Here is a 15,520-nt window from a genome sequence, read left to right as displayed (position 1 = left end):
ATTTGTGCAGCATTGCACAAGTGCCAGCAGCCTAGACTGCTACGAAACAGGTGGAAAGATGTTCATTCGAATTCTTTTATAACCTAACATGTAAAAGTCGATTGTGGGGCCATAATGTCACCAAATGTCACTGGATCAAAGGTCTAGATCCTAGCCTAGATTAAACCATTGTCAATATATCACGACTGCTTCAGGTTTTGCTGATATATACACCCTTAACCCTCAGTAGGGTTGGCAATGAAAAATTGACAACCTATGGATTAACTTGTAATTCAGGGGATGGAGCCTACCAATGGTCTAGTTTTAAATGGTAGTTTGGAGAGACCAAATGCCTTTCACTTGGGATATAGCCATGTTGGATTTCAGCTCATATTCATAAAAAAATGGGTAGCAGCATCTAGAATGTTGTCCAGTGCTTTTTTTGGTTATTGGGTGAGTGCTCTACAAAATACACTTGCGTTAAAGGTGATTCGCTGTACTCACGTTTTGTTAAAATGACAATTTACGGGTCTGCAATGAGCAATCGACCCACTGAAACTCACGTAACGAGGTCCAAGATTGGTCTACTAAGTTCAAAGCACCTTTTTTGACCTTATTAAGTAGAGCTTTATAGTGTTTACATGCCAATGCAAGCTAATGCTCTTGCTCATGCCATGATATAGAAACTGGCAGTATCCGTTTCCCCAAGAATACACATCCGTTTTCGGTTGTATAATTGCCACCATGTAATGTACCATTCATGGAAACATTGAAGCACGCTAAACAGCATTGCTAATGCTGCTGCCAATTTTTATTCAAAAACCTGAAAAATTGTAAAAATAAATAAATAAATAAAAATGTGTGCTTTGGAAACAGCAAGGGAATCACCATATTATTACCCTACGGTTTTGATGTAGACTTGATCACCAGAGTTGGAGGAGATATTATGGAGGTTAATTTTTTCATTGCTAACCCTACCCTCGGTCCTGCAGTCCTTGTGCTTTGGGTGTATATATCAGCAAAATCCCTAGCAGCCGTGGTATAACTATAAGTATAGTCACTGAATTTTATTTTTTGCTGTAATCGGTCATTGCTATGAACCATCTATTCTATATACAAGTATGACTGGGCAGGCCCAAAAGAGTATTTGAGATGGTTGGATAACTTTTGACTTCTGCATGGATTGCATAATGTTGTTAGTTCTTAATCAGCTGCAAGAGTACACAGTATAAATCCTTCTTATGGATAGTTTCTGGGTTGATGCATCCTAGTGACTTGAGCAATATTTATCTCACTGCATGTGTTCAAGACTAAAGGCTTAGTGATACTCAGACACTACTAGACAACATATGTAATTAGTGTTGCACTGATATGCATTTTTTCACCTTTGCCGATACCGATTACCGTAGGTGGGAAAAGTTACGCATGGGAAAAGTTTTGCGAATGGCACCCTTCTTTGCATACAGGCGGAAAAGTTTCGCGATTCCAATAATGTACTGTTCATTCCGGCGGAAAAGTTTCACGATACCTTTGCTGGTTCAGAGTCGCATCTTGAATAGGTGCCTCCTTTTAGTCACTTGCCGGCATTCAAACGTGTTTAGTCATGGACACCGAATACCTCATGGATAGTTGTGTTAGGGAATACCATTACTATCAAAACATTTGGGATCCCTTTTTTGGAGAAGTTTTACCTTGCCTTCAAGAGGATGGAAATCCGCATGATAGATTTACTGTTGCTGTGAAAAAGTCAAGTCGTGTTGTTGGCCATGTGCCCAGGAGGATTTCTACCTTGTGTTACATGTTCTTGAGGAGAGGTGGTGTCATATCATACGTTGTTACGGGTACGAGAAGATACTCATATGATTTACCACAAGGAGGCATGGAGATCCCATGTCAGCTCAAGTTTTCCAGTGATGATAGTAAGAGCTTGCAAAAGATCAAAAATTTGTTGGCAGAATGAAAAGATAGAGACCATGATATATCCTTCAAAACCATCTTGTAAAGCTTCTGCAGATCCTGAATCAAGTGCTAGTAGTAGTGATAGTTCCATGTCAGTGCAAACTACTTATGCTAATGGAGATACTGAGATATGGGTTCAATATTACCGCAGACGACTGAATTTAAATGATAAAATAATTCTGCAGCGTGGAGATGAGCTTTCGGACAAGCACATACAGTTTGCTCAGAAGTTAATAAAAGAACAGTTCCCTTTTATTGGTGGATTATTTTCAACACTTTTGCAAGAAAAGTGCTATAATCTTCATGATGGTTCTGACCAAATAATTCACTGTTTGGGTAGGCATCACTGGATTGCTGTCTCCAGTGTTGGCTGTAACAAAAATTCAGTACATGTGTACGACTCCTTGTTTCCTGATGTTGATGCAACTACTTGTGCTTTGATCAAGAATATATTTGGTGGGGATGAGTGTGAAATATCTATGAAAAAAGTATAAGTGCAAGCTGGTTTAAAAGATTGTGGTGTATTTGCCATTGCCTTTATCACTTCAATTTAACCTGGAGAAGACCCTTGCGGTGTATTTTACAAGCAAGAAAACATGCGCAAACATTTGTTTGATTGCTATGAAAAACTTATCATCACCCCTTTTCCAAAACAGTGACTCATACATCTTTAATATGATTTAATGCTGTTGATTGTAGCTGTAACTTAACATTTTTGTGCAATTAATTAATTTATCATTACTGATCAATCATCAATATTTGTATAATAAATAATGTTAAAATACATGAAATGCAAAAAAAATTGTTACAGAGTGTACCAAGTCAACTACACAGTCATGAAAGTTCACTAATGGCATCGGTGATTACAAATCAATACTGGATGAGTATAGATGTAATGAACAGCATCCATTATCCATTTAGCTGCAATAGGTTTCATTCTTCCCATTGGAAACGTGATTGGCTTAAAACTTATGTCACTTTGTTTAGTGCCTGCAGTATCGTCAAGTTGTGTGAGCATCTCCTTGGCATACCAATTTTGAAACTCATCCTTCAAAAAGGTCTTCACAGGCTTGTTCACAGTAATGTCCATCGGTTGAAGTTCGCCTATACAGTTAGCAGGGGCATACACCATGTCAATCCCATAGGACTCAAAAAGTGCAATAATGCCATCAGTGCACTGTGCAGAGAAATTATCCATAATACATAGAGCTCGCTGGCTACTGGGAAACTTCATATCCCACTTGGTTTTCTCCACATATGGCACAATAATTTTTTTAATGTACCTTTTCATCGACTCTTCATTAGCCCAGTGATTTGCTGTGCACATAATATCCCAGCCTTGTGGGAAGTCAACTTTTGGCAGACAGGCTTTTGTTTTCCCTTCGTAAATAAGCTGTGGTGGCAAGAACATTCCAGATAGTGTACCGGCAAAAACTGCTGTTATTTGCCACTTGTCTCCTAATCCAGATATAGGAGCACTTTTGGATCCCCGCTTTGCCATAGTCCAGTCACCGACTAGAACATACTTTAGACCAGTCTGGTCAAAGTTTATTATTAATTCAGGTGGAATTTCTTCTAAAGTCACCACCACCTTAATATCAAACAAAAAATCACTCTTCACTGCGTCAAAGTCTTCCACAGTATTTTTTTCCTTTGTTGTAGCCTTCGGTTTCACATATCCCATACGCTGTAAAAGATAACGTGCCCAGTCTTTCGTCAACACAACTGATCCTTCAGCTGATGCTAGCATTCCTGGATCTCTTCTCTTGATAACTGCTTTTCCAGCAGATCTTACAATAAGTGTATCCACAGCTGTACCAACCTCTGGTAATGCCACCAAATACTCCTGTACTTCTTTGTCGTATTTCTGCCCAATTAGTATTGGCCGTCCTATCTTTGCTGCTAGTAACACTTTTACTTCTATATCCTTACACCCTCGTTCCTTTCTCTTGCCCATTTCATCCAGATATTTAGCTTTCCATCCCCTTATAGTGCTCTCCTTGAGTGTATCTGGCTCAGTGAACTCTCCGCTGAAATGTCGAACAGCAGCCACATTTCCATAATTCAAAGCATACTTGGCTATTTCCGCCTTTTTCGTATCATCCACTGAATGAAGATATGGATTATGCTTCCCTTGAAGCTTAATCATCTTGGCTACTGCTTGATTAGCTTCCTTTATAGCGATCAGTGGTAGCACCTGAGAAAGAGGGCCATTTTCTCCTGGCAGATGGATGCCCTTTTGCCCTTTTGCTTCACGTTTAAAATATTTATACAATGCCATTTTTAACATGATTAACATGAGGTAGCACGAGTATGTCCCCTCAAAAAAATTATTTTTAAAATTAATTTGTCTGCCATCAAATATAAAATGTACCGGCGTAAAAGTTTCGCGATGATGACTGAATTCGCAAAATTCACGAAACTTTTCCCATGCGTAACTTTTCCCGCCTATGGTATTTGCCTATTCCTGTAACCGACATGCCGATATTTACCAATATTCTTCAATTCTTCAGAACAGAGGAGGAGGAGCAGAAAATCACCTAAAGTTTATGTGTATAAACTGCATTTGTGATGATAATGTAATCAATGTAATTAATTGTGTGGGCGGCCGACTTTTACAATGTTTTATACTAGTCTCCTGCCCAGACCGCTTTTTTTCTTATTGTGTGGGGGAGGAGAAAACTTTTTTTCTGCCCCCACACAAAAAGATATTTACACCACAGCCATGCCTCTGATTTGCTCAGGCTGCTTTTCACAAGTGGATTTCTAGAGACATTAGCCGGCCACTGGCAATGCTCTGACACCTTGTAATTCCACTGGCCAGCTGAAACACGAGACTAGAGACATAAACAGCCTTGAACAATTTCCCAGATGTTTTCTATGTACATTCTTTAATTTTCAGTGGCACAGGTTGTCTTGAGAACCCAATATTAAGGGCGGAGACACCATATGACCCATTTTATGTTCGTATATCAATCACCCACCCATGGTGATGTGCTTGCATTACAGATACTGTCATGGAAAAAGGTGCTCAAAATCATGGTTATATCTGTAGCTAGCTTGCTATGGATTGAAGTGAAATAAACATTATGGTTGGCTGCATTAATGGTGAAAAATTTTAACTTGTAGCTTCTCACCTTCCCAAGCTATATATACTGGATTGAAATGTTTAAAATTGCATATCTCACAACTATTGATGTGCATAGATCCACAGTTTTCCCTAAGTAGGTGAGATTTATTGTATAAGATCTCCAATAAAACATTTATTTTATTAGAGTAATAATGGAACATCATTAACATACGTATAACATTCCATAAACAGTTTAATTATAATACACACATATGCTTTTCCCTGTGAACTGAGGTGTGGTACATATATGTATATACAAATGCATTTTTAAATGTATTTTTTATCAGATTAGTGACAATGGAGTTGTCAGTTTCAACAACACTTTTTCTTTGTACACTCCACGTTCATTACCACTGAATGGAACTAATAAGATTATTGCACCATACTGGGCTGATGTTGACATCACAGGAACTGGAAATATTTACTATCGTCAGACCACTGATTCTAGTCTCCTTGCTAGGGCAACCAGTGAAATAAGAGCAGCTTTTTCAATGTCTCAAAATTTCATGGCAAAGCATTTGTTGATTGTAACCTGGAATGCAGTTGGCTATTACTATAGAAATACTGACAAGGTAAAAGTTACCTGTGTGCCACGATATGTATATCCTAAGATGATGATGCATATTGATCATAGCATAACATGTTATTTCCTAATTCTTTTACACATAATTATGTTTTGTGCATGCATAGTCATGCTCAGTATATGAAGAAATATTTTATATGAAAAGTTTGGTTGTGTGAAGTCAAATTTTTCCAAAAACTTTGTGCAATATTATGTAGTAGTGTGGATAATAGTATAGGCTTTGTATAGCTGCAGTATTATAGTTTATTCCATTATGCTCATAATTTTTTTTGAATGACCAGCATAGTATAGATTAACAGATTCTCTACAAACATTATGTTGATACCTGAATGTGATCTGAGGTAACCTGAGCATTCTGAAATGTCTTTACCTAGAGGTGGGCGATAGCAAAATTTTCACAAGACGATCGATAGTAATGAAAATGTCATGATAATGATATGTATCACAATAGTGTCTAAATGACAGACAGATCAGGAGTTAGTTGCTTGTACAATTGAGAATTCTGTGAACAAACTTGCTATTTATACATTGTTTACATCTTGTTCAATCTGTTTAGGACTAGAGACTTGCATTTTGATGCATAAGGAGTATAGTCTAAAACTACTCCAATTAGTGAAGGGACCTAGCCATATAAAGGCTGTTTGGTGAACATGTGGCAGTACTTATGTGATAGTCATGGTGATGTCACTGCCTGGTTTATTGATCCTACAAAAACTTGTTTAAACTTAATGCAGAAACTTAGACCAATCACATTGATATGTTCTCCTCACACTCCTCATGTAATACTGAATAGCTGGCAATCACTCTGTGATCAAATTTTCCTCTTTTTCTTTTTTCTATAGCAACTGACATGTATACAGGACTGTATATGTATTTATAAACAAATACTGTAGCTCAGTGTTTTAGCTGAGTGACACGAGGTGGGCATAAAAGAAAATGAACCAGAAGGGGAATATCAGAAGATGTGGACAACGCTGCTTGTCCCTCAGGGTAATTGTTAGCTGGTTTGTAATAAAACATCTCAAAACGATATCCTACCAGCAGCATCCATTATTTAATATGTGGTGATTCCAGCTGATGCTGATGCAGTAGCTGAAGCACTTCTCACTGAATGTGACTTAAAGATGTCGGTGTCTATGCCAGCATGATAACTATTCCACTGAAGATGATGATATCAGGTTTTGAGGCTTAACATATGAGAGGAGAAGGTTGTCTTTACCTTACCACGGAAGGACTCTGGCCTTGCAGTATATGCTTGTAAGGTCCAATATAGGCATAGCTTCTTGTCAGAGGAAAATGATGAAAATGTAAATGGCTCAAGTGGCCAGGATGATCGTAACTGTTTTTTAAACAAAAGACAAATTGTATTAAAATGGACACCATCTGGTAGCACTCTCATACAGCTGTCACTTTCAAGCTCAAGTTGGATAAGTCGTTGGACCTTGAAAGTCTCAATAACACTACTAGTTTAAGTGACAACATTTTCAATAATAATGACTTGTTATCACCCAGGGCAGAAATGTAGGGTGTGAGTAGTGGAATATCTGGATAAAGGAGGTCTTCTGTTGTAGGCTCCTTTGAGTACTCTCACAACTGTAGGATGTTTCCCAACTGGCTAGCCATCAAATTTGTCATGGGTTGAAGAAATAACTAATCAGTAAGCATTTACTGAGCTGTATTTGTAGCTTTGTTCATTGAGCTCTGCTAAGAAATTGGCTATAACATTTTTAGGGCCTGAAAAGGGATTCCTATTCTGTTCACCACACCAGCTAGCTCATTTATTGAAGGAGGCATTTTGTGACTTTGTGGACTTGTCCCTCCATGATGAGAGGACAAGGTCTGTAGCTGTTCAAGAAGGTGGCTACCTTAACATTGCTGGTGGATGGCTAACTGTGGGATAATATCCGGTAGACTGTTCTGAAACACTGGCTCCAAACTGGTGCTGTTAGTGCCAGTTCCTGAATTGTTTGGGATTGTACATGACAGGGCTCTGTCTATTAGATCCCAAAGTGAATTAGCATACAATTTCCCTTGAAGAGTGTTGATATAGGCAACTGCTGTAGAATTATCCAGTTGCAGACGATCCTTGGCATATGTCTGAACTGCTATTGTAGCAGCTAGTAGCTCTAGGCAATTGATGTGGAGAGATTGTTTGGTTGGGGACCAAGCTCCATTGCATGTTGCTTCCCACCCTTGTATCTATTTCTTGGGATTGGTACAGAATCAAGTTTATGAACCCCAGGTTCTCTAGGAAGAACATTGTCAACTGGATGTGCTCCATTAGTTTCTGCTTTGAGCTTGCCATCAGAAGGCATATCATGCATGTAAATTACAAGTCTGATGTCCAGAGATCTCAGCATCTCCACAGATGGCTTCAGTATCTCTGTAAAGACCCTTGGAGCTGTGCACAAACCAAAGTTAAATTGAAAGGACTGCTTTCACAACTTTAAGAGAAAGAGAAGACGAATCAAGGGGTATTGGGAAGCATCCTTTAGGTCTACCTTGGCCATCCAGCCAAGGAGAACTTTGACTGTGTGTAGCCCCTCTATCTTGAAATGCTCGAATTTCACAAATCTGTTCAGGTGTTTCAAGTTAATGACAGGTCTCTGACCCCAAAATTCTTTGGTACTATGAATGTATTCAAGTTCCAACCCCTCTGTTGGAGTTAGAATTTGCAGGAGAGACTGTACAGTATCTCTTCCTCCAGTATTGCTATGTATATCTCTGTGGACAAGTGAGGACTGGAAAGGAAGAATCGTTTGTGGGGAGCAGATATGAGGGGAATATGATAACCCTCTAGTACTGTCTGAAGTGGACAATGGCTGTTGAGTTAGAGTCTTCCAATTTGACCTGAATAGGCTGATTCTGCCAACAAAGGTCTAACTGATCTGACAAAGTGACAATTGGTCTCTGCCATTGATAATACGCCTGGGGAAGTGAACTATGGATAGACCAAGGATGGTATACTAAGTGGGCTGTGCCACTAGACTGACCTTTTGGCTTGGATTGTATGATGCCTTTTCAGTACCCTCTAGAGCATTCACTGGTGTGACTTCTGACACCTGGTGATAGAGTGTGGTAGGTAAAAACCCTGTAACTCTGGTGTATTTTCTGACACCCTTTGTTCTTGTGTGCACTCTGGCATATTTTGGGGTGACTGTTGGGTGTTTTGACAACTTGGCTTCCAATGGTGGACCCTTGACACCTGCTCTGAGTGTCCTTTACAGCCCTTTGAACATTCATACTACAGTATTTCAAAATTTTATTTGATTTGTTCAAATAGAATACAGTTATGGTTGGGAACTTTTTCCAGTCTTTTTGGGGTTTCTCAGACCCCTGCCCCTGTTGTTGCCACCTCTAGGGGTGGCTCATTCAAATAGACTGCTATAAGGAGGAAGGGGATTACTTCAAATTCCTTGTTGTATCCATGTGGTCCTTCATTTTCTGCTGGAATGAGCAACAAACAGAAATGGGGTACAATCTTTGAACATGCCTTCATTGTCAACAAATTTAAAGGTGGTCAGCTCTCTGTTCAGACACACTGAAGCTTTTTGGTGTTGCTCGATGGAGAAGTGGGCTGACACATTACTCACATGCCAATCAATGTGAGGGCTTGTTGGGCAGACTCTGCTGATTGAAGCTGATTCTAACAGCTGATATTAACCATTGGAATGGCTGCAATGTAGATGCATGCTTGCATTCCAGCTAGACTCTTGCCAACTGTCTTGGCTACTGGCATCATCCTGGACTGAATAGTATGGTCACCTTAGTGAATGGGGGCCATCAGTAGTGAGTTGCTTTCTTTTGATGCTCTTCCTTTTGCAGGTCTCCAGGGAGCATAGGAAAGCGTCCTGAACAATCTTGGCTGTAGTAGATGAGATTTCACTATCAGCTTAGTCTGAGTCATCTGATTGCCGGCATACCGGTTGGTCACAGTCTGCAACTTCGTCTGAGAACTCTCTGCAATCATGTGTTGTGTTATTTGGTCTCTCACAAAAACTATACTCTGTCTGGGGTTCTGCATTATCAGCTCTATCTCTGTCATCAAGAAGGTGTTGCTGCTTGCACTTGGTTGATATCTTGAGAAGACTCTGCTCTTTGGTATGGGTGGTTGATCGCATGGTGTGGATCTCCAGGGCTTGCATGGTGGAAGGATTCTGCCCTTCCATGACAACAACTCATGAGGAGATACTTCTGAGTTCTTCATGGAATAGAGTGCAGTTTGTCTCCACTTCTTTTTGCATCAATTTGGAGAGGCAATGATTTCTCGGAAGGAGTTTGTGATGGTGAAGGTGGCGATGCTTCTTGTGGTGCTGGCAATGAATGAAGACATGATCAGAAACAATCCTACTTTTTGTTAACAGAGCAAAAAAAGTTGACTGGTTTGAGCACATGGCAGTACTTATAATTATGGCAGATATGGTGATTTCACTTCCTGTTTTATTGATCCTACTAAAACTTGCTTAAATGCAGAAAACTAGGCCAAACACATTGATATGTGATCTGAGCATTAAGAAATGTATGCAAAATAAGCATATCTTAGGGAACAACATAAAAGTGCATAATAGTTATCTACACTATGTATTAAGGTGTCTATTCCAAATGCACAACCAAAACTAATGCAATGAAGCACACTTTTATATCAATATTTGTACATACAGCTGTACACTGTACAATCATATAGGTTATTGTTTTCCAAAAGGCATAACATATCTTCAATTATTGTAGACCAACACGTTCCAGTGTGTACTAGCCACTAGTGGAGTTGAGTCATTTGTAATATTCCTATATGCTGATGGGAGAATACATTGGACTACTGGTGATATTACTGGGATTAATGGATTTGGTGGAAGTGAAGCTGTAGCTGGAATTAATGCTGGTGATGGTGTTAATTTTGTGAGCATTACTGGATCACTAACTCCCAGTATTATTAATATTGCACAAACTAGTAATGTGGGTATTCCTGGAGTATGGATGTTTAAAGTTGGCTCAGGTATATGCGTATGTATGTTTGTATGCACATAGCTGATACACATCCACACAATGTGGACATTGTATTATGCATTTCAGTTCATTTGATTTGTTCTTTTAAATTTATAAAGGTAGAGTTGGACAAGCCCTACATTCAGCATTGTGAATCTTCCAAGAATACCATACTATGGCATCCTATCATAATAACAATAGGCTTGCATATACAGGCTAACTTCTAAGCAGTCCCCTTCTTCATTTACCAGAAGCATGATAAGGCTGTATAGTATATTTAACTGGCAGAATAGTGCAACAATACATCAAAAGGTAACTTAGTGATCAAATGTTTGGTATGTGATTTTATTAGCCCATAATTGATGTTAGCCAATAATCAATTATAAAATGAATGCTGACTATTGACTTACTGTAAAGTAATCTTACAGTGATTAATGATCATACAGTATGGTAGTTCTAAATAGTATCATGAAGGTTTGCTTTTTTTTACTAAAAAGTTCATTAGAAACCAACCTCGCATTGCCTTCATAGTGCATTGGTAGAATTTGTTGTGTTAAATAAAGCCCAGGTATGCTTTCAAAATTACCTAAAAATAGTTTCATGAGATCTGTAGATCTAAAAGCAATGATAGAATAATTTCTGTAATAATATCTTTATTTGCATGCTTTGATTCGATTATTATACTGTACTCTACTAAAGTGATCAAGAATTCTAATAGAGCAGTCATACTAATTTTGTAGCAGGCAGGTAGAATTATTATAACCAGCTAGTAGAAGACTAGTTAAAGTTGAAACATCAACATAATGGTTTAATACTGTACAGTAACTGATATTATTGACAAAAGGCAGAAACATAATTATGCAAGGGTTTCCTGCTGAGCACAATATTTGATTGTGTGAACATTAACAAAATTAACAATGCTTAATATTTATGAGCATATCTTATGCCTTCACATAACCATATCTCAAAATGGGTAAAGCCAAGGGAGATACATACAACACATGCATCATGGATTTGTCTTTCTGTTCCATTCTTTTTTCTTTAAAATAAAATAGTGTTTATTTGTAGGGAGCAAGGGTACACCTGTAACTAGCCTTGTACATATCTAATCTGTTCTTCAGCAATGGCTATACAATTACTACATGAATGAAATAGGGGTTAAATGTGTACTAGTATGGATGCAGGTGTACTTTTTATTGCTATGGTCTTTTAAATTCCTTGTACTTGTGCCAGACTACCATATGAAAGAAACTGGTACAGTAACAGTTAACAAATCTAATGAACAGCCAAACAGATTATTGTATATATATATCTAAAGTATGCTCAGGTGTTCTATACGTGTTGTGACTTATGCTTAATGGCTTCTACTAAATATAAAAATAGCCAGCCACACTACATAATATATAATATGTGACCCATTCTGAGACAACCGGTCTTATCGCCCATGTCAGTATATTCGATTTTTTACTCAGGGCACACAGCTACATGAATAAACTATCTAATTCTACATTTAAAATCAGCTAAACTTGAGTGGTCTGGTTTTGCTGGCTGCTTTTCCCAAGCCCAGTGGCGATCCGTACATGTGGTGTGGGGCCTTACTGGAGCTCTGGTCAGCCTGGGAACGACTGTATGTGGTTGTATAGCTCTGTGGTGTTGAATAAGTACCTCTGCTGTGAATTTCCTTTCATTTTAGCCGGTTTTGAGACCTCAGTGGCTCAAAACTTAGCCTAATTCATCCCTTGGCCTTCCTATTCAATTTTTGAACACTATCTTTCCCGCCTTCCAGGGCCCCCCCGCCTCCCATCCAATTTGCAGCTCGCCTGGTACAGTCAACTTCGGTTTAAAAACTATCTAAAATGGCGGGAAATGTAGTTGTTGGCTACTTGCACAGTGGATGCTCTGGAAGGTAAGGAATTGGTATAAAACGTGTGAAAATTTGGTACACATAGCTTCAACCATTGGCGAGCTACAACACACTACAAACTTAAAACTGGAATTTCTCAATACTTTTAAATTGGCGATAAGCCCGGTTTTGTCAGACTGGGTCACATATTTATAATAGCTAATTAATATTGTGGAGCATGATGTCTACAAATGACTTACTATCTGCCAAAGTTTCTCCACACAGCATAATGATACATGTACATACAATGTGGTATTTATGGCAGAATCTCTATTTAGCCACAGCATCACAACCACCCAGCAATTTTAGGGTTTCAACCACAACATCTGCTACAATTACATTTATTTGGGATGCTCTGGATAATGATGTAATAATCACTTCTTACATTATTACATGCTCAGAAAGAAACAATTTTACAGTAAGTACTACGTACTGTATGTAGCTGAACGTATGTTTACACATACAAGTAGAAGGAAAAATTAGGAATTTTAAGTTCGATTAGGGATCATAGCCATAAAAGTAGTGAAACAAGGGAGGCCATCTAGATATACTATATAGTGGAAATTTAATCCCTAATTTAGTCTGTACCCAAGACTGAATTAGAAATTAGATGTCTGCTATATAGTATATCTGCAAGTGAAGGTGATCTCTCTTGTTTCACTACTTTTTATGGCTATGATACCTACCGGAACTTAATTTTCCTAATTTTTCCTTCTAATTGTTAGTTTACTTTTTTGTAGCACAATTATGACTGGTGAACCAGCACATAATGCATCAAAAGAATGATGCCATACTTAATGTTTTGTCTGAATGCATACCCCGACTATCAATTACTGAAAAGTGAGGTAGCCAATACACTGCATTTTAGCCTTTTACACAGCATTACAAATGTAGAACATTACAAGAAGTGTCTCTGCAATAGGTCCTAGCCGATTATGCCGGCATGATTTAAAACATAATGGGTATGCAAAAGCATCAAGCATAATGCCAGCATAATAGGGATGATTTTTTTTTAAATTATTAAATGCTCAATGCGTGTGCCTGAAAGAAAGTAAATGGTTACCACCAATACACACTGTCACTGCATTTCATATTTAGAAACATGTAAACAACTTAATTATCCATTTCTTGGTTGGTTATTCACACTCTGTAAAAATGAGATCAAGATACTCTAATAGAGCAGTCGCTTACTCTAATACGGTGGTCAGGAAATACTAATGTGCTTTAATAAATAGTCATTTCTCAAGCATAACCTTGATTTGAATGCATTAGCATAATAGGCTTGATTTTTGAGTACTGCTCAAAAGCAAAATAGGTAAACTTTTGAGCATAATAGGCTGGGGCCTACTCTGCAATCAATCAGGTCACAATGGAAAATGTGGACAATTTCCATTACAAACACAGAGAAGCCACCATACACTAGCTACCGCAGACCAACACCTTGTGCTGTCAGCAAGAAGAAATGGGACACAAATGAAGACAAAGGTAAGTCCATGATGTATACATTGTACATACTGTGGTATGCCAGAAGGCACATGTCAGACATCAAACAAGTCCATGGCCTTAGCAGTTATTGAGTTTTGCTTGTCTAAAGGAATCAGGTAGGTAGTCAAGTAGTTGGCTAGTTAGTCAAAGCATTTTTCACTCTATAGACACTTTTGGGCTTGATTCTAACTAACCAATGCTGCAAAGGTGCCATGAATATATTGTGAGACTGGTTTTTTGGTTACTGAGAAAGTGCAAACTTCCTTAATTCCTAATAATATACAGGTACTAATGTACTGTATGATGTGTTATACATGTATCAAGGTGTGATGTGCATGCTAACAGACAAAAAAGCCGGTACTGTATGCCATGCTATACGTGTATTTTGTCAGGAAGAAAGAAAACATGATCTTCACACATGCATAGCTCCATGGTCCCATCTCAAAAGCATGGCTGTCCGACTGAATGATGAACATCCATGGGGAAATGCATGTGGAAATGATGGTGTGGGGGCAGTAGCAGATCACTTCTATGGATGCTAAGGGAAGGACACATCAAGATAACCATTCATCCATAGCCATAGCCATTCGCTCCAGCCATTCCTGAGATACAAGCAGTCAAAGTTTCGACTTTATCTATATTTATTCATTTCTTTTTAAAGAGTTATGGGGCCAAGATTCTTCTTCTTTCCACACACTAGTTATAAATGCAAATATATAACTTTTAAATGATATTTGCCTTGAAAATATAAGGAGCGTATGTCACATAATAAGTTGCTATGGATCCGATAAAATAATCATGGTTTGTGGAGATCTGTTTTTTTGTAAAAAAGATTGAAATTTGTCACAGCTATAGGGTAAAGGGCATTTGAGAATGACTTGAAAATAGGTGTGTACATGGCTAGCCATCATAGAAAAGTCTTTTGATTATTGAAAAACAAAGGAACAACGGCTACAGAGTTACAAAGCAAAAATTAAGCAAGTGTAAAATCGCATTTACTCATCACTGTGGGACTAAAAAATTCACAAAATTTTTAAAAGAAAAGTTGTCAAGGTTTAATAACGCCCAAATCCTTAACCATTGAGCCACTACTATCACAGCTGTTCATTTCCGCGTTATAAATAAAACTTCTATACCGTAGTTCAAGACACACGGTAGTGTGTCGTACAGCCAAGAAAGCTGGTATGCTACGCAGTGGATGTATTGACGAGAAGAAAGAAAATACGTTTGCACACATACTTAGCTCCATAATACTTTCTTGAAAGCACACAATGTTGCAGTATAGCTGCCCACCACCTTCAGCACTTCACATTCTTTAAGCAAAATCACTTTATTACCAAATACCACAATAAAATATTCACTGAGTACAGTGTAGCAAAAAGTGCATAAACGTATTGTTAAAAAAGCTTGAACCATGGACCTTCATACCCAGCTTCCAACACTTAACCACTGAATTGTTATTATCAACTTCTCAACTCACCTTATCAATTTAAATTCT

At 38.2% G+C, this 15,520-nt stretch overlaps 1 protein-coding gene across 3 annotated transcripts in view; it reads left to right on the top strand.

Moving 5' to 3' along the window:
- Positions 1-15,520, top strand: part of LOC136265857 (uncharacterized) — a 425,715-nt gene that overhangs the window by 105,363 nt on the left and 304,832 nt on the right. For all 3 annotated transcript variants that reach the window (XM_066060794.1, XM_066060798.1, XM_066060806.1), the window contains exon 50: positions 5,356-5,640. In XM_066060794.1, coding sequence (XP_065916866.1) covers positions 5,356-5,640 — 285 coding nt within the window. The remainder of the gene's footprint in view (positions 1-5,355; positions 5,641-15,520) is intronic.

This window comes from Dysidea avara, chromosome 1 (assembly GCF_963678975.1).
Source record: "Dysidea avara chromosome 1, odDysAvar1.4, whole genome shotgun sequence".
Taxonomy (NCBI): Eukaryota; Metazoa; Porifera; class Demospongiae; order Dictyoceratida; family Dysideidae; genus Dysidea; species Dysidea avara.
The sequence above is the reverse complement of the archived record's forward strand: the minus strand, read 5'-3'. Positions and strand labels throughout refer to the sequence as shown.